The sequence below is a fragment of the Perkinsus marinus genome (genome assembly GCF_000006405.1).
Source record: "Perkinsus marinus ATCC 50983 genomic scaffold scf_1104296939758, whole genome shotgun sequence".
Classification (NCBI taxonomy): domain Eukaryota; phylum Perkinsozoa; order Perkinsida; family Perkinsidae; genus Perkinsus; species Perkinsus marinus.
Window position 1 is genome coordinate 32,498 of NW_003213081.1, and position 19,107 is coordinate 51,604.

Sequence of the window (19,107 nt, forward strand, 5' to 3'; positions counted from 1 at the left end):
CCTCATAATCGCCGAGAAGCTTCATGCCGCCGATGGTGGTTATTGTCAAAGTCTTTGTGATGCATCCCCCGACTGCATCTTCAGCTACTGTGGTGACGACAACATATGCCATGACGTGGGCTCTGCTGCTTCGAGCGGAGCTGTCCCATGCGGTGCTGCGGTAACGTCGTTTGACAGCTGCTCCTCTGCATGCGAGTCAGTCGCCGATTGTTCAGCAAGTCAGTGGAAATCTTTCTGCAAGACCTGGCTCGATACTCCTGTTTGTTTCGGTCTCCTCCAAAGTGCCAACGGATTGTGCTATGAGGTCTCGGCTGGATGTACTGGCACTGCCTATCCCTGTCCCTGAAGAGTACTACTTCACGCTGGTAGCGTGACGCCATACTGAAGTTTTTGTTACTGAGCTATTCTTCATTATTGTTGTCATTCTGGATATCTCCATGCTAAGAGTATAAAGTAATTGATTGGACTCTATCTCTGTCTAGCCCCTCGGACTTGTGTTGTTCATTCAGTTCATCTCCAGACATTTAGGGTACTTTTGAGAGTTGAGGAGAGTTCACATAACAATCGACAAAAAAGATTGCGCCTCGAGAAAATGAGTCATACAGGTCGATATACCTATTAATTCAGTTTGAATCGTCCGTGCCAATCCTAGAATATCTTTACTGCAGCCGTGTACAAATCAGCAGAACAAACATTCAACTTCGGTTTGAACTGCCTCTCCAAGTATGCAAGCTGGCTGGTTCACCCAGCGGCTAGACTAAACATTTTTCCGCCTTAACCTGGCTAGTAAGAAAATAGCATTTTCTTGTCGCCCAAGCTAAAGGTAGCTTGAGCTTCGACAGATGTGCAATGTATCAACATTTTCCATAATGTGTGGGGGACTCTCAAAAGTTATTGCTGCCTATCCAATGCCGTCGATTAGACTCATCAATTTTCCAACATCAGGTGAGTCAGCAGCATGTGTGCAGCATATTTGACAATAATGGAACACCCACGCTTCGCGCTTACTCGAGAGTAATTACAATAGTTATTGAGAATCGCTGACATCGTCTACTACACCAACAGATCTTGTTGTTAGCAGCGCATTAGACTCTGGTCATCGGATATGATAATTCACATCGCGTCTGCAGTGCAAGTAAATGCACCGCTCGACTCATCAAAACATTAACGTCTACACAACACGGCGATGCTTATAGATGATGCTTCATTCCATTCATGGAGGTTTCTGAACAACATCTCACCAGTGGAGCAGTCATGAGAGCTTTATACAAAAATAATCAATCCTCAAACATAAAGCTCTGTCTTATGCAGTGCTGCCTTATGGGAGGATGGGAGGAGCATCAGTGAAGTCGCCAATAGAAGGCGCACTGGTAACTACCGGAGCTCCAGTGCTAGTAGCCTCCATCATAGAGGATTCAGTGGTGGACACCATTGAAGAGGCTCCAGTAGTCATAGACTCAGTCAGGGTGGCTGTGGGAGTAGTAGACTCATCCACAGGAGCTTCAGTTGTGGACTCGTCTACAGGGGCCTCAGTAGTGGACTCACCAACGGAGGCTTCAGTAGTGGACTCGTCTGCAGGAGCCTCAGTAGTAGACTCGTCTACAGGGGCCTCGGTAGTAGAGTCGTCTACAGCGGCTTCACTAGTGGGCTCGTCTATAGGGGCTCCAGTGGTAAACTCGTCTGCAGGGGCTTCAGTAGTAGACTCATCTACAGGGGCTTCAGTAGTGGACTCGTCTACAGGAGCCTCAGTAGTAGTCTCACCTACAGGGGCTCCACTAGTGGACTCGTCTATAGGGGCTCCAGTAGTAAACTCATTCACAGGGGCTTCAGTAGTAGCCTCACCTACAGGGGCCTCAGTAGTGGACTCTTCCATAGTGGCCTCAGTAGTGGACTCGTCTACAGGGGATTTAGTGGTACCCTCATCTACAGGGGCCTCAGTAGTAGACTCGTCTACAGGGGCCTCAGTAGCAGACTCGTCTACAGGAGCTTCAGTAGTAGACTCATCCACTGGGGCTTCAGTAGTAGAACCGTCTACAGGGGCCTCGGTAGTAGACTCACCAACAGGGGCTTCAGTAGTGGACTCGGCTACAGGAGCCTCAGTAGTAGACTCTTCCATAGTGGCCTCGGTAGTAGAGTCATCTACAGCGGCCTCAGTAGTAAACTCTCCAGTAGTGGCCTCAGTAGTAGACTCGTCAACAGCGGCCTCAGTAGTGGACTCGTCTACAGGGGCCTCGGTAGTAGACTCACCAACAGAGGCTTCAGTAGTAGACTCGTCTACAGGGGCCTCAGTAGTAGACACATCTACAGGGGCTTCGGTAGTAGCCTCACCTACAGGAGCTTCACTAGTGGACTCGTCTATAGGGGCGCCAGTAGTAAACTCATTCACAGGGGCTTCAGTAGTAGCCTCAACTATAGGTGCTTCAATCGTGGACTCACCAACAGGGGCTTCAGTGGTAGCCGCATCTACAGGGGCCTCAGTAGTGGACACTTCTACGGGGGCGTCAGTAGTAGGTTCTTCTACAGGGGCCTCGGTAGTAGTAGACTCTGCAGGCGCCCCTGTCCCCGGCATCTCTGGTGTTTCCGTAGTATCATGGGGAGGGTATGGTGTTGTAGCCGTGAGGACGGAATGGTCGAAGCTGAGCTCAATAGTCGAGTCCTCAACCCGGTAGGTGTCGTCAACGGTATACATCGGGCCGTAGTCGCCAAAAACGCAAAAGCCGCCGCATCCCCTCTCAATTTTCGCCGTAGTGGACTGCATACCGCGTTGGACTCCCCTCCACTGGAGGATGAATGGGAGGCCGTGAGCGAGGACCTTAACGCGGTATCCCCGCATGTAACCAGAACGCTTCCTCATGGCGAGGAGAACATCGCCGGACGTTACCCACACAGGATCCCTCTTCTTAGGTTGATCAGCAGAATACCATGTCTTATACTTACCATCAAAGACGACACAATGAAGCCTCTCATCACCAAACTGATGCATCAGATACCAGGCGCCATCGCCACCAGCGGGACCAAAGCAAGGAACAGCCGTCTGACCCCATGGGAGGTAGATGTTAGCCCGGGCTTTGGCCGTCAAAGTGACGTGATGATAATCCTCGTCCCGGCCGTGCTCACCATCCACCGGCTTGGGTGTGGTGGTTGCTTCCTCACCTACTGAATGATTTCCAGTCATCATGTCAGGTTCGACAGGAAGAGGACGGAAGTAATAGGCGCTGATGTACGCATTGCCGACACCATTGTACATCTTCACGGTCGGGTAGTAACCAAACCAATGCCCAAAGGTGCCTCCGTGGACACCAACGGTGAGATAACGGAAGTCCTCATCGTTGACGTTGTACCCTTTCGTCTTGGCGTAAACCGTCACGTCGGTGGCGACGCTGTCATAATCGTCCAATTTGAAGTCACCCGAGTAAACCCCAAACTTGGTAGTCTTCCGGGTATCAAAGAAGTCACCCGGCATAATATCAGTAATATCGCCAACGGCACTCGGCATGAAGTCCGCGGCCTCGCTATGGACACCACCCATACCGTGGTGGAATAGGTAATGAAGCATTTGAAAGAAATCCTCATGATCGCCGTTGTCAGTCGGTGGCTGTGGAGGCTTCGTCGGCAAGATGACCCCTTCAGACGACTTGTGGTCATCGGCAGCTGTCTGCCAGAGGACGATGGAGAGGAGGGGGGAATAGAGCATTTATCGAACCGCTACCTGAAATTCTAATCCCACTACGAACCGCGTCAACCACCGATTGCCTAAGAGAGCTTTAAATCTGCATCTTTTCAAAACCAAAAACAGCTGCGTTCACTAATCGTTTCAGATATTTTCGGTATCGGACGCCCGCGCAGTTTCAATCTGGATATTTTTATGCGGTGTGACATTCTCTGGAGCAGCTTTCCTCATGGCGCAGGGGACGCACCATACATGATCCCCTCCTGCGTACAAGCTTACTGCAGAGATGAGACTGTGGTATCGGATCATTCCCCAAGGTCGAATCGTCGAGGTTACGCCGGTTTCTTTTGATATGGTACAGCTACTTTACGAACTGCAACTCCACTTCTTTAAGGAGGCTCTTATGCGGGATTTACTATCTATCTGTAATGCACGCTCAACAATGGATTCGGTGAATAGCTGTGGATGACTATAGCAATTCTATCAGTACTTATTATTTCTCTGCTCATTTTCTGCGGAGTCGGTTGATGATATAACTACTCGTAACCAACTACCAAGTTATGTAGAGGATTCGATTACACCAACATGCCGTGACGAGAATAATATCGAGTAATAACAGACAACCGCACATGGACACGGACGGTTGCCTCCTGCGTCAAGCTCTTGAGAGGGAATGCCGTCAAGAAGTGACCTAAGCAAATACAACGCGAAAATAGTCACAACATCGTCGTGATCAACAGCTATGAATTTTACTCGAATAGCGACTAGGAGCAAAAAGGTTGCTGCTAATCTCACCTCGCAATCTATCCCACAAAGAGTCCCCACTGCCTCGAGTACAGAGGTAGGAGAGATGGTAGTCACCCGACGATGGTGGTATATAGAACCGACACTTGCCCAAGTACATAAACGACGAACGCATTGATCACTGTGGCGGTGGTATCAAGTAAAGGGATACTGCTACGTACAGTAATATCGCATAGTAGCATACAACGATGTACCCGGAGCGTGATAAATCGAATCGTTGGGAAATCGGCTTCTTGAAGAGCGAGTGGTATGTAGAGAGTTGGACCAATGCTCGTATGCGAAAGAAGCCCACATAATTTCAAGACATGCAAGTAGTTTATAATCTTGAATAAGATTTTATAACAATGATAACACCATGAGTTTCCCTCGATATTCACATGAGCACTCCGACTCTTGCACAGATGGAAAGAGGTATGCTCGTAGGGACATGACCCTAGTTGTATAGGAATGCTAGACTATCGAAAACTTTCCGTGTCGTTCGAATTTCAGAGCCAACAAACACGAATGATTAAATCTCTTATTTCATCTATACCTTTCAGAAATCTTTTTGGCGGATTAGGCTACCGATTAAGCGGATAAGGAGGTCACCTTCGCGGATAGGGACATCAATTTAGCGATGAGAGTCGAATAGGGAAATCAATTTCGCGAATAAAGACATCAATTTCATGATTAAGGAATGCAATTTCACAAACAAGGACATCGATTTCGGGTTAGAGTTCCATCTACACAGAAGATTCTTCGTGCTGCTAGAATTGAGTGATGATGTGTAAATGAATCCTTCACGCTGCGCAGAAACATCCTCCCCGAAATTATTTCTGAGAAGATGTAGTCCATGCGGAAGCCGGGCCTGAAGGACCTGGCGCACAATGACGCCTCCTTCGAGGTTCATGAGAGGAATAAGCACGAGACAGAAACGCTTCAGATGACAAAAGTTTGTCTGACAAACTTCAGGGCCGACTTCCGCCTGGACTACATCTTCTCAGAAATAATTTCGGGGAGGATGTTTCTGCGCAGCGTGAAAGATTCGTTTACACATCATCACTCAATTCTAGCAGCACGAAGAATCTTCTGTGTAGATGGAACTCTAACCCGAAATCGATGTCCTTGTTTGTGAAATTGCATTCCTTAATCATGAAATTGATGTCTTTATTCGCGAAATTGATTTCCCTATTCGACTCTCATCGCTAAATTGATGTCCCTATCCGCGAAGGTGACCTCCTTATCCGCTTAATCGGTAGCCTAATCCGCCAAAAAGATTTCTGAAAGGTATAGTCGACTCATACCATCATCAATGCAATGTTTTTCAGTTGCCCTACCCTTGGGAGCTGCGGACATTGATCTCTATAGTGGGCCAACACGAAGGGTCGGCTATGGCGATATGGAACTCGAAAGGGCATCTTATGGGCACTTTTGGGTCCGCTGGTGTGACAAAGCCCGCACATAACGGCTAAAGACAGGGCAGTGCTCGTGGAGAAACGCGGATGGGTAGACTCAATAAGAACGAATAAAATTCAGTTTCTGTCTGCACGCAGGAGTTGATATGCAAACATCCTCAGAATTCGTCCAAATTCCAAACTTCTTGCATGTGCGTGCAAATGTGCGCATAGGACGTAGCTAATAGTGGACAGCACACCTTGAACAATGTTAAGTATACCGTTTGCGGCTCTTAGCATCATCATGTTATATGACTATTATATAATAAAACACGTATACATTGTGTAAAATATATTCATGCATATGCGTGCAATTGTGTAGAACGCATAGGACATAGCTAATAGTGGACAGCACACCTTGGATGGACAATACTAAGTATACCACTCTCGGTTTTATAACATTATCATGTGACATAACTATTATACACCCCTCCACATATTCTTAGCGTATCCGCTTTTTCGACTCATGTACAGCCACCACAACGAGGATCATCTAGCAAAAACTGACCAGGACAGGCTGTCCTGGACAGCTGATGAGCACGAAAGCGCGCCGAAAGAGAGTGTAAAACCCGCCGTGCAGGGAGCCGCCGGGGGTCGAGACGCACTAGCAGGCTTGCGCCTCCAAATATGAGAGTGAAACATGGAGGGATACCCTTATGAAAGATTCTCTTTCTGTTGATGTATAGCACTAGATCAGGAGCGGAGTTATGGATATACTCCCCCAGTAAAAGTTGGTATTTTGGGGCTCAATTTTAACACGTGTATGCTAAGAATATGTGGAGAAAACTTTTTATCAATCTTCGACTTCTCACTAACTACGAAGAGTTGGGCCCTGAAACTTGGAGGTCATATCAGGTAAAGCATAAGTACATATCTCACTGAGCCGCAAGATGATACTCGTTGTGATGGCTGTGTACGAGTCGAAAAACCGGATATGCTAAGAATGTGTGGAGGGGTGTATAGGAGAGCACGTATACATTCTGCAACATATATTTTCAACAACCTCACTATAGTATCGATCTCAATGACACTCTCAAGAGCCTTGAATTGAAACCCTCGTCGACTCACATTGCCATCATCATGTTCAGTAACCGAGGAGCTCCCCTTGGCTTGCCCTTGCAATACACCACCCTCTCCAGAAAGGGATAATGCCCACGAACATACTGCTGCCTTTAGTGGTGACACGCCTACCTACAGTGGGTCGCAACAACAATCACAGCAATCATGTGGGTGGAATAGATCCAGTGAGAATATATGCACATTATCAACTACTTGTGATAATATGAAAATTCCCAGGGAATTTCTCGTTGGTTTCTATACATTTCTACTCGAACTTCTGAATGAGTTTCTACAACAAGTAAAGAAACTGCTGAGCTCAGCAGCAGCTGAGGGAAGCGATCATATATTCCAATACCGTATCACACATGTAAGACTCTCGGAGTAATAACTCAAGTAGAGCAATAACAGAGGTAAGCCAATCTACTTGATATAGGCATACAAAACGCCTCGTACGAAAAAATATCATCTCGCATATGTAAAGGCGATTCCGACTAGTGCCCACCTGCCATGCAGAATTATAAGAACTTTTTCCCTAACAAAACCTCTCAAACACTTTTTTCATTCTTTAGAGTCAAAAGAAACCTTTTTGGCCTTGAGAGTTTCTATGTCACCTACCGCTTCAACAGCCGTGATTTCTCCATTTACATACAGCTGAGGCCGTCTACCGTCTACTGCTCGAGACGACAAATCCATACCACTCCTTTCTCCCTCAAATGCACCACGACCAACATTGACTACGACGTACACAACATTGTGAACATAACAGAAACCATCACTTCGGCCAGGGCATGAACCCATCGCGAAATTGGAAGGCTTTTTCATATCTCATCCACCACTCCATGAATTCTGCCAGGCCCGGAGCTTGCAAGCTGTGTTCCGCTTTCAGGCGCGCATATTTATTACTTACCAAATCTCGGGAGACTTTCTCGAAAGAACTCATACGAACCGGTATGAATTCCACCATTCCATCTGCGATGGAGTTCTCGATAAAAGTCCCTCCGGAAGAAACCACGCTGAGCTTCAAGGCTCGAGCGCCACAAAGACCCAGCAGGGGCAACCCGATTATATGGAGAATTTGAAGACCTAGACTGGAGGGCAAGATTAGATTTATAATCGCCATCGAGGAAGTCGATAATATGAACACCGAAAGCCACTTGAAACTTCGGAAGAGCATCCTGGGAAAATAATACGAAAAGTCTTATGATGATACGGAGTTACTTTTTTCGATAGGTTCTGACCCATTCGAGGACCTCAGCTGGGCCGTTTTGTTGAGGGTCATAATAAACCACCAGTGAGGGTCGATCGTCGGGGATGCCTCGGAAGGTTATCACTGCACAACGGAGGAGGGTGGTCTCTATGGGGTCGCAACGTATTGACCTGCGAACAGCTTTATTCTGACAGAGTAAAAAATTGCAAGAAACTCATGAAATGATTCGAAAGAAAAGAAATGCATTTCATGACGATCATGGAAAAAAATCCATCTTCCATCTGTGAAAAGACCCATTCGGATCATCATCATGTATTTTCATCAAATAACCTTCTGAAACCCATTGTATTCATTCCACCAAGTAGGATTTACAACGTAACTATGATTCATCATAACTTCTCCATTGTGTGTTACGTGAAGCTTCTCTAATTCTTGTGCATGAAAAACGACCAACACCAGTCGTCGTACTGCTGAGCACCCTTGCTACCACATCGCAAAGTAGCCGAAACCGTTATATGGCATCCAGTTCCGACGACTGGCCTCGGCCTTCGGAAGGGGGAACATACCATAATACCCCCAAACAAACAATCCCTCGCTACCATTGTTTATCTAGCCATTGAGCCAGCTGCACTCTCCTAGCCTTCAACCGTGGCTCCAATCCATTATCATTTACAGCGACCAAACGATTCACGATCGACAACTGCCTTTCTCGAAGGGCGTAAACCAGTGGATGGGATTTCGGTAAAAGATGGTGACGGAAAAAATAAAGTCGGGCGATAGACATCAATGCGAGTTAACTACAATGACTTGCCTGACGAGCCGCATTAATAACCCGTGGTAAAACGTCACGAAAATGTCCAGTTGATGGCGCGGTAAAAACGGACCGTTTTACGCGTTTTAAGAGCAAATAAGTTGACGTTTTATGGTATCGAAAATTTTCATCTCTGATAATGAATGAAAATGAACAACCATTGTTACAAAACATGTTTGCTTTCCTCAGCTGAGCTTGGGAGTTTCCTCACTGATTATAGCAGTTTATATACGAATTGTACAGAAACCAACGAGAATTCCTCAAAATTTTTATATTGTCGATCACACATGTAGTTGACCATGTGCACATTCTCCCACTCTGTGAATAACTGTTATTCTCACTCACATACAAACTCGACGCCACAGCTCCTGTCGAAAAAGCAATAATGTAAGTTGGTGTTATGGAATGATCAAACGAGTAACCAGTAAATGACGACGCACTTAGGCGATTTCACGCTCCAAATCCAACGCTCTGTGAAGACTGTTGAAGAACTCTTGCGCTGATATCACGTAGGAGGCGAAGTTCATGTTGGCGACAAACCTGATGGAAAATCACCGCAACGACAACAGCGCGGTGCTCACATCTCTTCTGCTTCCTCAGCAGTGACCAACTCGATGCCAACTAATGCACATATGTAGTCCAGGGCCGCCTTGAGCTGGGATGACTTCTTCAGAAGGCGTTCACCACTTGCACAATCATCAGTAGCACCTACAATAACATCCATACGACAACCGACCCCCTCCACGCGCGAGTCTTACGTTTGAAACTGTCAAGGCACGCCACTTGGAAGTCTCCTTGCTCTCGAAGAAGACGACCCAAATTCTTCACGGCATCGTTATATTGCTGGAGGGGCTCATCACTCTGAAAATAGTATGATAGTAATCGATCGACCTTAACACGCGATATATATTGTAATTACATCAGCAGCATTAGCTCCTTCAGAATTGCCTTTGGAATCCACCACGGGCAAGGCGGTTTCAACAACAGTGCCTTTCCACTCCTCTGGAGTCAACTGACCGTCTTCGATTGGCATTATAACGACTGGATCGTGCTTGATGAACGATAGAAAGCTTCGTCGCTGCGCAACACGAAAAATGGAGGTCCGGGGAATTGAACTCGAGAGCTTCGCTGCAGCGCAAGAAGCTGATCGCCCGCCCAAAACTCGCCCGTCGACATCCGCGTCGTACGGCACATTATTCGAACGGTAAAGCTTGTATAATCTAGAGAGCAACTAGCTTCACAGATTTCGGAAGAAGTTCTCCCGAAAAACTATTAGAAAATGTAACATTCTGTAAGATAAATGTAATATCCATTCACTCTTTGCGGCTCTCCGAACCACCACTTGAGGAAGAAAAATGTATCAAGACTAACGACAGACAGATGAATCTCAGAACATCTCATCGAAGTTGACCAACCATCCGTTCATCATCTTGTAGTCTTGACACAACTCAATTTCGGATGAATCCCTCGTCACTTGAACTCAAAGTAAATATAATTATTAAATATCCTCTCCACTAGTAATTATAGTAATGTAATAAAGTAGTTATTTCTTAAATATTTAATTATAATTGGATACCAATGAATACATACCATCATAATCCCTCATGATGATATTATCGAGAGGGTATATTGATGAGATATAAATAGTTAGGTTATCAATGTACTATAATAAACATCTATATAGTATATGGATGCACCTATTGATATTATAAACATACGATTAACCCTTGAGTAATAATATCGGCTATTAATCTCGAGAAGCATGCTGCGTATGCTTCTCCAGGAACAAGTAGCCGAATCGTATCTCTCCTCGAATACAGGCTGAGAAGGAGTCCTGTTGGAGTTCGGTTCCAAGCCTATCGAGGGTCCGAAGTAGGCGATATCATCAGCAATGGTTTACTCCCTTGGACAGATGCAATTCGTCGACTGCTCGTTAGATAAGACGCGAGATCTGCACTCCTCGGTTAACTTCCCTCGAAGTTATTGAGGGAAGTTGATCGAGCTGAACACGGCGAGAGATAGCGCCGAAGAATTGAGGCTGCCTATGCAGAGATGTTAATGCATATGTGAGTTGTAGAAGCGACAAACACATCATGAAGTTCATATTTTGAACTATATGTGAGTTGTGGTAGGCAGTGGTAGCAAGAAACACAACGCTATACCATGAAGGAATAGTAGGAGTCAACATAATAAGATGCTCATTTTCGAAGCACTCAGCGAACAGTACGCGCCCGTTGAGGTAGGAAGTTGCCAAACACACTTGCCAATAGTACAAAGGTATCGCGCTCGGAGCTTACTCAAGGATCTAAAGCTCAGATCCTTGAATATGCTCCCGTGAAGATTCTAAACTCATTAGAATCTACTTGTGTAAAGATCATAAACCCGCCCTCCTCCGAAGGTTTGGAAGGGTAAAGAGGCGAGGCGAGAAGTGGTGATGGCGGTGCGTTGTTCACGCAATTGCAAGAAAGAGGTAAACGTCTAATAAACATTTCCACGTAGCCCTCGTCGTCGGCGTCGTGGTTATGTTGGCAGTAGGGAGAAAGAGTATATCTACTCTGCATAGTAGGGTGGTAGTGGCCACTCCCACTGTCACTCGTCGAGCAATGGTCTCCTCCTCAAGACCCACCTTTGCAGCAGAACAGGGGACTGAGTCGACCCCACCAAAAGAGCAGAAGGTGACCCTTGAAAAGCCTCCTAAACGTCCTTGGACGGCAACAAGCCTTTTCCTGTATGGATCGGGCATTGCCGCTGCCACTTGGGTGGGGTACTGCGCCGTCCTATCCGGTGGGAATCCTCACAAAACAGAGATTATGATAGAGAACAGCATCAAGCGGTTGCCACTGTATAGGCCTCCCGAAAGGCCAGAGGCAGAGAGGCTCAGTAAAGTGAACCAACACGGCCTTGATGATGCTACTATGGAGGACCTTGCTACGTGGTTTATGGTAGAGGACAAGAGGACGGCTGACGGGGTCAGTCGATCGATGGTGTTGGACCTTGTGGGGGAATCTCTGGGGCTTTTAGAGCCCGAGGAAGCTGAGATGGAGAAGGAGGTCGAATTGAGGTATCCACGATTTGGGGAGGAGAAGGGGAAGCAGTTGAGTGAAGTGACTAAGGCATTCGTCCACAAGGGGCGTGGTCGGCTCGATGAGGAGAGGAGGCAAGCTGGATGCTCCCTCAGTGAAGCCGCCGAATTGCTTTCTAGTGTGGTTGGTATTCACGGTGACGGTGTGGCTGAGAAGGTCCGACAGAGGTTGAGTAAAATAGTAGAGACTAATTACAAAGACAGCGCCTTGCCGACGGTTTCCGTGTTTGGAAACCCGATGAACATCCCTGCACCTCCGCAGCCACTACCTGAGGTTGACGAGGAAGAGGCCGACAGGGCTGTATTGAAACTAGAGTTGGAGCAATACAAGGCGGAGCTTGCTGGTGGTGATGTGGATAAGGAGAGGAGGAAGTGGCTACAGAATGAGATAAAGACTGTTGAAGGGTTATTGCAGGAGAAGTGAATGGCACTTTTCGGGCCTGAAACGTATCTTACCATGACCAACCTCGGAGTATCTTAGTCGGACTGTATCCACTTGTGTGAATGTAACAGTTGAAGATTCTCTTATCGAATATAGTTTCGATAGCAGTTAGTGTCGGGTTGAGTCCCGCGAAAAAATATCTTAGGTCGATCAAGGAAAGATACAGATCATGTCCAGTTCTGCACCATCAGTCGAGGAGATCGGCCATCGCTTGGGTGATGCCTACCGTGGTTTCGTCAGCAGGTTTTCCAAAGTCCCCACTGAATCCAAATTCGCAGTGAAGGGGACTCTAACCCCTGGTAAGCGTCGAGTTTCAGTTGAGACCCCCGAGTGTGTTCCCAGAGGAGTTCGTAGCAGCTGGTGATGCTCTGGTGACGAAGTTCCCGACTTGGCAGTGGGCTCCAGCAGGGAAGGTAGCCTACGAACAAGTAGGGAAGATATGGAATAGGCTCTATCGGGAGACGACTTGTTTGGCATGCTCAGTCCCATCTACCTAAGGAAAAGCAATACTTGATCACGAAAGGAGTACCGTGTTTTGCGAGGGTGAAGGATCTCGAGAACAGCGTTAAGGATGTCGCTGTGTAGTGTTAGCGCCATTTCTGATGGAAAAAGTATAAAATAGCTTATGTTAGGACGACTACCGAGGATGAGGATGGATGGTTGCAGACAGGAGAATCGCAGTAATACTAGTATGTTCATCTTCAGCACGCTTCCCTATCTTAGTCCAGTTTACGCTGTTGGACGGGGCAACGCCTCTAGGGAAGAGGTCACTGACATCACAGATAGCGCTCAACAAGCGAAGACTGAGTACACTAGGGTAGATACCATGTTGCTACCATCACTTCACTGTCATAGGTCATCAAAGGCCCCGACGATGGTCGTGGTAGAGGACTATGATGATGAGGAGGTGCGGTACTCGTTTTTTATAGTAGCTATCCCTTTCCTAAGGCCCATGCCGCGATCTCTGCACTAGACAGTTTGATAGCCCCTCAAGGTGCCACACCAGTTGTGGTGCCTCCCCCTGATGAGGACCTCAGGAGGAGCTATGATTTGAGCATTACTTGGGATAAGGTAAGAAGGCCTTTCTTCCTCATCTGATGGTCGTGTAGTATTACCAAACTCCTCGGCTGTGGCTGTCTGCTTTTGATCGATTCGGCCAACCATTGGCACCAGAGAAGATCTTTGAGGACGTTTTGACGGAGTATAGGAGTAAAACTGTGACAGTGGACCCCCACCCCTGCACTGGTGATACTAGGAAAAATATGTTTGCTTCCCTCAGCTAAGCTCAGGCGTGTCCTCAACACATTATGAAAATTTGCACAGGACTTGAGGTCAAAGTATGCGAAATAATAGAACAGGAAATTTCCCAAAATTTCATCAGAACTTTCATATGGCCACCAACACACGTAGTTGATCATGTGCATATCCCCCCTTCCCCACCAAGGGTAGTAGTAGCATACACCCTTATAGGCATACCATGTGCGTCCATACACCCTTGTCGGCACGCAGAGATGATGCTTAGAGTGATTCGGAACTGGCAAGAGGCCGGGGAAAAGGTAATAAACCTCTTGTGGGCTTAGTGAAACCACCACATTCTAGGTTCAGTCAGAGCTGGCTCTATTAGTCTTTCTAAAGTTCATCTCTGGAGTGGTAGAAGATTAGCTCGAGGAGTGGTATCACTACTTGGCAATTTTCTCAGGTTCCCACTATTAATTATGACTTTACAGCTGACGTCACGATGTAGGATTTGTGTTCGCATGATGATACTCGCTGTTTTACATTGGGCATTTTTATCGATAATCAGAGGATTAGAAACTCACCGTTTCCATTGCTCTGCTACTGCTGATTCTCACGAGTTTAGTTGGACAAGTCGATATACCCAACCTCGTGTTTAATTATTATTCCGCGTTGTAACAAATTCCCTTCTTGAATTCTTTGCTACTCACAAACCTAGATGATGGAGAATTAATCGTATTCTTCCCTTCATAGAGTAAAGTCGGTTACTGAATAGTAATTGGCCAAGCGGTTGAATATCCCATGATTTCACACATACTCGAAATTCAATATTTCCAATTGATTCCTTCCAACTGTGAACCCTCCGAATGGAATCATCGATGATTATAATGATAACCCAACACGACAAGGCATTGTTGTACATGTTGTGGTAAATGGATGCACATCATACAAGCATGGAAGCACTATGAGCATCTTTCTCAAGTAGAAGCTGTAGAGGTAGGCGGCGCCACCGTAGTAGTAGTGATAGCCGGCGCAATCACAGACTCCTCCGTGCGACATGTCATAACGAGATTCGCGTTGTTGTTCATATGGGAAATGTAACGACCGAACCCACCAATGGCAGTAGAGAAGGCGGTGATTGCAGCACAGTCTAGCTTAACACCTCCTACCCTTGCTGGAAGGTCTACCATGTCTATCTGGTCCTTGGCACCCTGGGTGAACTCGGTCAACTGGGAGAGGTCGGGGTCAGCAGTTTTAGCAGTGGGGGCGTCACCATTAGTGTCACCATTGAACTCGAGGGTGATGGTAGAATGACCCGGCAGGAAGTCAACCTCACAGTTTTTACTCCCGGAAGGGCCGCTCTCTGTGGAGCCCGTATAGGTGCAGAGGACCTTCAAGCCGTTGAGGAGGGAGTCACGGCCGCTGTGGAGGTACTCCGATAGGGCAGGGCAAGTAGGGGCACGCCGTTGAAGGTTGTCGAAGAATCTCGGACCGAAGGTGGCCATCTGCCCACCACAACGCCCACTGACCAGCGTGTGGACATCCCCGGTATGAGTAAAGACCAAATAGGAGTCGGGGTCGCCGAGGAAGACCTTGCAGGAGTTGCCCGCCTCCTCTGGGGGTAGTATCTGCCGAGCAACTTCACCGATGTGCAGTATATGACAGGGTTACCTCAGCCGAGCTGGTCTTGTAGGGGAAATCATCGTGCTTATTGCAGCCACCAAGAGACCTGATAAGAATACTGATAGTCTACCTAGGATCAGAACAGACTCACATTGCGACGGCCGAGGCTATCCCGACGCTCGCCGCTTTCAACATTAGAGTGTGCGGTGAAGTGGCAATGTAATAGAACTGATGAGAATATTGCACAGGGGAAATTCTGAGGAGACTCCCCGGTCGTTGGAAATTGGTAGAGCTCGAAAATGATTGTTAACGATTTTACGTGCAAGTGCATGAAAGTGTGCAAAACGCCGATAATGGCGGCGGCGGGCGAAATCGCGTGATGCAGGTTTCATCCCGGATTGGGCATGAAGTATCTCGAAGTTGTTTTTACGATAAATCGAAGTCGCTAAGTCGGTGATTGGTGGAATCTGGTGCTCGAGTGATTTAGGGGCGGGGATGAGTAATTTAGGGGCGGGGATGAGTAATTTAGGGACGGGGATGAGTAATTTAGGGACGGGGATGAGTAATTTAGGGGCGGGGATGAGTAATTTAGGGGCGGGGATGAGTGATTTAGGGGCGGGGATGAGTAATTTAGGGGCGGGGATGAGTAATTTAGGGGCGGGGATGAGTAATTTAGGGGCGGGGATGAGTAATTTAGGGGCGGGGATGAGTAATTTAGGGGCGGGAATTTTCCGTCTTGATGAGGTGCCCTTGGCTCATTGCTGCCTAGTAGGATCATTGAAGCTCCATCACTTGTTCGTTGCCAGATCGATTCTCTTGCTCACTATTGAATCAACCGTTACTCTCTCACCCTTTACCCAATTCGGCTACAACTCTAACTGTACAGGTATTGCATTCGAGAGGGATCATCTCGAAGGTAGTCGGATGCAGCCAATCCTACCACGGCAGCAGGCCCTTCGACAATCCGGAGGGTATTTCATGGTGGCGTAGTGATGCTTCTGACGTGTTACGTTAACACTTGCTCATTAGATCATCTATCTTGTATTAGTGAAGCTTCTAGAGATAGGGCGCACCCAAATAACTCCAATAGTTATGTATATAAACAATTCCTGTGTATTATTGACTTCTGTACTCACTTTGGACTGCAGCAGCAGACCCCATAACCGATTGATTCTCGTATAGCCCTTGACTGGAATCCTGAGAGTAGTAGGCCGCCGCCGTGGGGAAATTTGGGTATTGTGAGCGGGGAAAGGTCTGGCTGTGGTGCTAGTGAGCCACCCTGCGGCCCCTCTGTGTAGTGCTTTTGATGACTAGCGAGCCAACCGGAGAGGGAAGGTCTGTAGGCTGCTTCTGCTCCTTGAGGGCCAATGCACCTGCATACCGCTCCAAAGAATCAACGTCCTAATGTTAAGTAAACACGCCTTTATTAGTTTCCGAAATCCTTGAACAGAGTTGAAGTCCCCTTAAACAGCTTCGCTCCGCAGGGTCCAAAAGTCTCATATGCCTGGTCAGTACAGCCAATTCATCCCAGGCTTCGAGCTTCGCTCCGCTAACGACCATAGTAGAGTTTACCACTTTCATAACCTACTCGGTGAGGGAGCCTTCGGCCAGGTAGGATGTATGCCCTCAACGTACTGGTGGTCACTGATAGCTGACAACAGGTGTGGAAATGTACTGATCTTTCCTCCGAGACGGAGGTGGCTTTGAAAGTAGTAGACTGCAATGCTGTTGGTAAGGAGTCACTGAAGGGCATTGAAAAGGAAATTGAACTCACCGGTGAGAGCGGCTGTCGTGGTGGTCGCCATGCGATGGGTTTGCGTTCAGCACGGGCCCGTAGTGCTATGGGCAAGCTGTGCCCGAAGTTCTACGAGGCCTTTCGAGTGGATCTCCCGGACCCATTGGTCCCTAGTGGGAAGGCCCTTGTGAAGTGAGGAGGGCAGAGGCGGCCAGGGCCCCTTCACTGAGGGTGCTGTATTAGGTACCTAATAATGTCGATGGAGTTCATCGATGGTGTGCCCTTGGATAAGCTCATTGAGTTCAGCCTCCTCAACGAGACGGTCTGCGCGTGAGCCGGCTCTTTGTGGTAGGATATGTTATAGTTCATCACAGCTACGTCGTATACAACATCCTCCTTGCCCTCAAGGACCTCCATGAGAAGCATATCATCCATAGAGATATCAAGGCCGCCAACATTATGTTAGGTAGGGGGGAATATGCTCTCTTTGGGTGGACCTTGGGGGCTCAGGGAAGTCCGGTCGAGTGGTCCTTTGCGACTTTGGCGTATCTCGCCTTTTGGAGAAGGAGGCCCAAGCTCTCACTTTTACGGGTAGGGGACAATACAGCTAGCGTCGTACATTTTAAAATGATTAATCTCGTTAAAATATCGGCGAAAATTTTGAAAAGACATGTTTTTCTCGGAAAAATGTGGGAAAACTACGGGAAAAAATCAGTAAAATCTTTAGTTGTCGTAGTTTTATGGAGCAAAATCGATGGCCATATTAAGTGTTGATGGTCGCTGTCTTGAGCATGCTGCTAAGGTACCCCATTTTGGATGGCCCCAGAGGTCATCATATCATACTCCCTATCACAGAAGTCCGGTGGTAGTGGGCAGGTGAGCGACGATGGTGACACTGAGACTCCGTGTCACCGTCCTTGATTAGGTCCCTAGCAGTATGCGGGCCGGGTACGACTGTCGAGCCGACATCTGGTCCCTAGGGGTTACGGCTGTTGAGGCCTGTCTTGGCCACCCGCCCCATGCTGACAAGTTCGCACGTGAGTGCAGACCTTGAGGGTAAGTAGTTCAACGACATTGTCAGGGATGCCCCATATGGTGTACCTCACCATCGTTAAAGACCCTCCACCTACTATGGACATGTCCAAGTAAGCACTACCAACACGACACGCTGAGTGCATGGACGCTTTTAGGTTTTCGGATAGTTATAGGGACTTCCTCGACCACTGTTTTCAGAAGTGCCCTGATGATCGAATGACCGCGGCACAGTTGTTGAAGTAGTTACTACCATCAGTGAGGGTTGCCTGTCGTCGTCTGTATGAAATATATAACAGTCTTTACGAAAATGTTAAAGTATGTCATAGGTTCAAAACCATTATGGAGGAAGGATAACCTCATACACAATGGATGATATCCTACTTTATAATGATATTACCAAATTATTGGAGCTTCACGACGACCCGTTTTACGTGAAGTGGCGTCGTAAAAATCGGTGAAAAACTAGGCGATATCCGCGGTGATATTTGTAGTAGTCGTGAAAAATGTTTTCACTAGTGTTTTTCATATCACTAGGGTGGAACTTCATACTATTATAATGCATCAAGAACTTACTGAAAATGCAATATAATATATTTAATTGGAAATTTAGGGCCCCTCAGGCACGAGTGGATCACCGAGATGAAGGAGTATGAGAAGGATGTTGTAAAGGACAGGTTGATCTCTAATGTTAAAACGTAAGTCGGGATGGCCTTTGGAGGGGACGGCTGTGGTAAGGTACCTCATGTGGGAGGCTAAGCATGAGGAGGACGACGATGAGGAGGAGGAGGAGGATGAGGAAGGGTCGCACGAGATGGCCATGGGTGGTTAAAGTATAAAGTGAATTAGTGAATTGTTGGTATATGCTGCCTTTGCGGTTGCTTAATCGATTTTGTGAAGTGTGCATGAATGAATTCAATCGTTTACACAGAGACGGTGGTTGTGTTGGTCATTCGAGAAGTGGGGGGAAGAG

General features: G+C 47.3%; 8 protein-coding genes across 8 annotated transcripts in view; 4 read left to right on the forward strand and 4 right to left on the reverse strand.

The window, feature by feature from the left end:
• Pmar_PMAR029221 (Mucin-2 precursor, putative) overlaps positions 1–25 on the reverse strand; it is a gene marked incomplete at both ends in the record, with an annotated part of 4,065 nt that extends 4,040 nt beyond the window's left edge. Inside the window, one exon of the mRNA XM_002782317.1 lies at positions 1–25. Coding sequence (XP_002782363.1) covers positions 1–25 — 25 coding nt within the window.
• A 1,293-nt stretch (positions 26–1,318) lies between these two features.
• On the reverse strand, positions 1,319–3,694 carry Pmar_PMAR029222 (hypothetical protein; the record flags this gene model as incomplete). Its single annotated transcript, XM_002782318.1, has 1 exon — positions 1,319–3,694. One exon carries the CDS (start codon positions 3,692–3,694, stop codon positions 1,319–1,321), a length of 2,376 nt encoding a protein of 791 aa, XP_002782364.1.
• A 5,730-nt stretch (positions 3,695–9,424) lies between these two features.
• On the reverse strand, positions 9,425–10,017 carry Pmar_PMAR029223 (hypothetical protein; the record flags this gene model as incomplete). Its single annotated transcript, XM_002782319.1, has 4 exons — positions 9,425–9,524; positions 9,566–9,692; positions 9,743–9,845; positions 9,904–10,017. The coding sequence occupies 4 exons, from the start codon at positions 10,015–10,017 to the stop codon at positions 9,425–9,427; spliced, it is 444 nt and encodes a 147-aa protein (XP_002782365.1).
• A 1,444-nt stretch (positions 10,018–11,461) lies between these two features.
• Pmar_PMAR029224 (hypothetical protein) lies at positions 11,462–12,559 on the forward strand. The gene has a single exon (XM_002782320.1). The coding sequence runs from the start codon at positions 11,507–11,509 to the stop codon at positions 12,488–12,490; it is 984 nt and encodes a 327-aa protein (XP_002782366.1). The 5' UTR covers positions 11,462–11,506; the 3' UTR covers positions 12,491–12,559.
• A 102-nt stretch (positions 12,560–12,661) lies between these two features.
• On the forward strand, positions 12,662–14,327 carry Pmar_PMAR029225 (conserved hypothetical protein). The gene is made up of 11 exons (XM_002782321.1): positions 12,662–12,807; positions 12,851–12,936; positions 12,992–13,089; positions 13,141–13,188; positions 13,232–13,315; positions 13,364–13,415; positions 13,457–13,579; positions 13,618–13,753; positions 13,979–14,064; positions 14,108–14,158; positions 14,208–14,327. Exons 1-11 carry the CDS (start codon positions 12,678–12,680, stop codon positions 14,250–14,252), a joined length of 939 nt encoding a protein of 312 aa, XP_002782367.1. The 5' UTR covers positions 12,662–12,677; the 3' UTR covers positions 14,253–14,327.
• Positions 14,328–14,721: 394 nt separating this feature from the next.
• On the reverse strand, positions 14,722–15,562 carry Pmar_PMAR029226 (hypothetical protein; the record flags this gene model as incomplete). Its single annotated transcript, XM_002782322.1, has 3 exons — positions 14,722–15,372; positions 15,416–15,473; positions 15,519–15,562. The coding sequence occupies 3 exons, from the start codon at positions 15,560–15,562 to the stop codon at positions 14,722–14,724; spliced, it is 753 nt and encodes a 250-aa protein (XP_002782368.1).
• Positions 15,563–16,867: 1,305 nt separating this feature from the next.
• Positions 16,868–17,298, forward strand: Pmar_PMAR029227 (hypothetical protein; the record flags this gene model as incomplete). Its single annotated transcript, XM_002782323.1, has 2 exons — positions 16,868–16,978; positions 17,029–17,298. The coding sequence occupies 2 exons, from the start codon at positions 16,868–16,870 to the stop codon at positions 17,296–17,298; spliced, it is 381 nt and encodes a 126-aa protein (XP_002782369.1).
• Positions 17,299–17,355: 57 nt separating this feature from the next.
• On the forward strand, positions 17,356–18,966 carry Pmar_PMAR029228 (protein kinase, putative; the record flags this gene model as incomplete). Its single annotated transcript, XM_002782324.1, has 9 exons — positions 17,356–17,432; positions 17,477–17,568; positions 17,613–17,693; positions 17,905–17,959; positions 18,039–18,139; positions 18,184–18,247; positions 18,293–18,376; positions 18,758–18,832; positions 18,873–18,966. 9 exons carry the CDS (start codon positions 17,356–17,358, stop codon positions 18,964–18,966), a joined length of 723 nt encoding a protein of 240 aa, XP_002782370.1.
• Between the last annotated feature and the right edge of the window lie 141 nt (positions 18,967–19,107).

What these genes read in the sequence shown, in the direction of transcription:
- Pmar_PMAR029224 (XM_002782320.1), top strand. Translation starts at nt 11,507, where the DNA reads ATGTTGGCAGTAGGGAGAAAGAGTATATCTACTCTGCATAGTAGGGTG.
- Pmar_PMAR029225 (XM_002782321.1), top strand. Translation starts at nt 12,678, where the DNA reads ATGTCCAGTTCTGCACCATCAGTCGAGGAGATCGGCCATCGCTTGGGT. An exon ending in AGGACTATGATGATGAGGAG is followed by an intron (nt 13,416 to 13,456) that starts GTGCGGTACTCG and finishes CCCTTTCCTAAG; the next exon opens with GCCCATGCCGCGATCTCTGC. An exon ending in GGCAAGAGGCCGGGGAAAAG is followed by an intron (nt 14,065 to 14,107) that starts GTAATAAACCTC and finishes ACCACATTCTAG; the next exon opens with GTTCAGTCAGAGCTGGCTCT.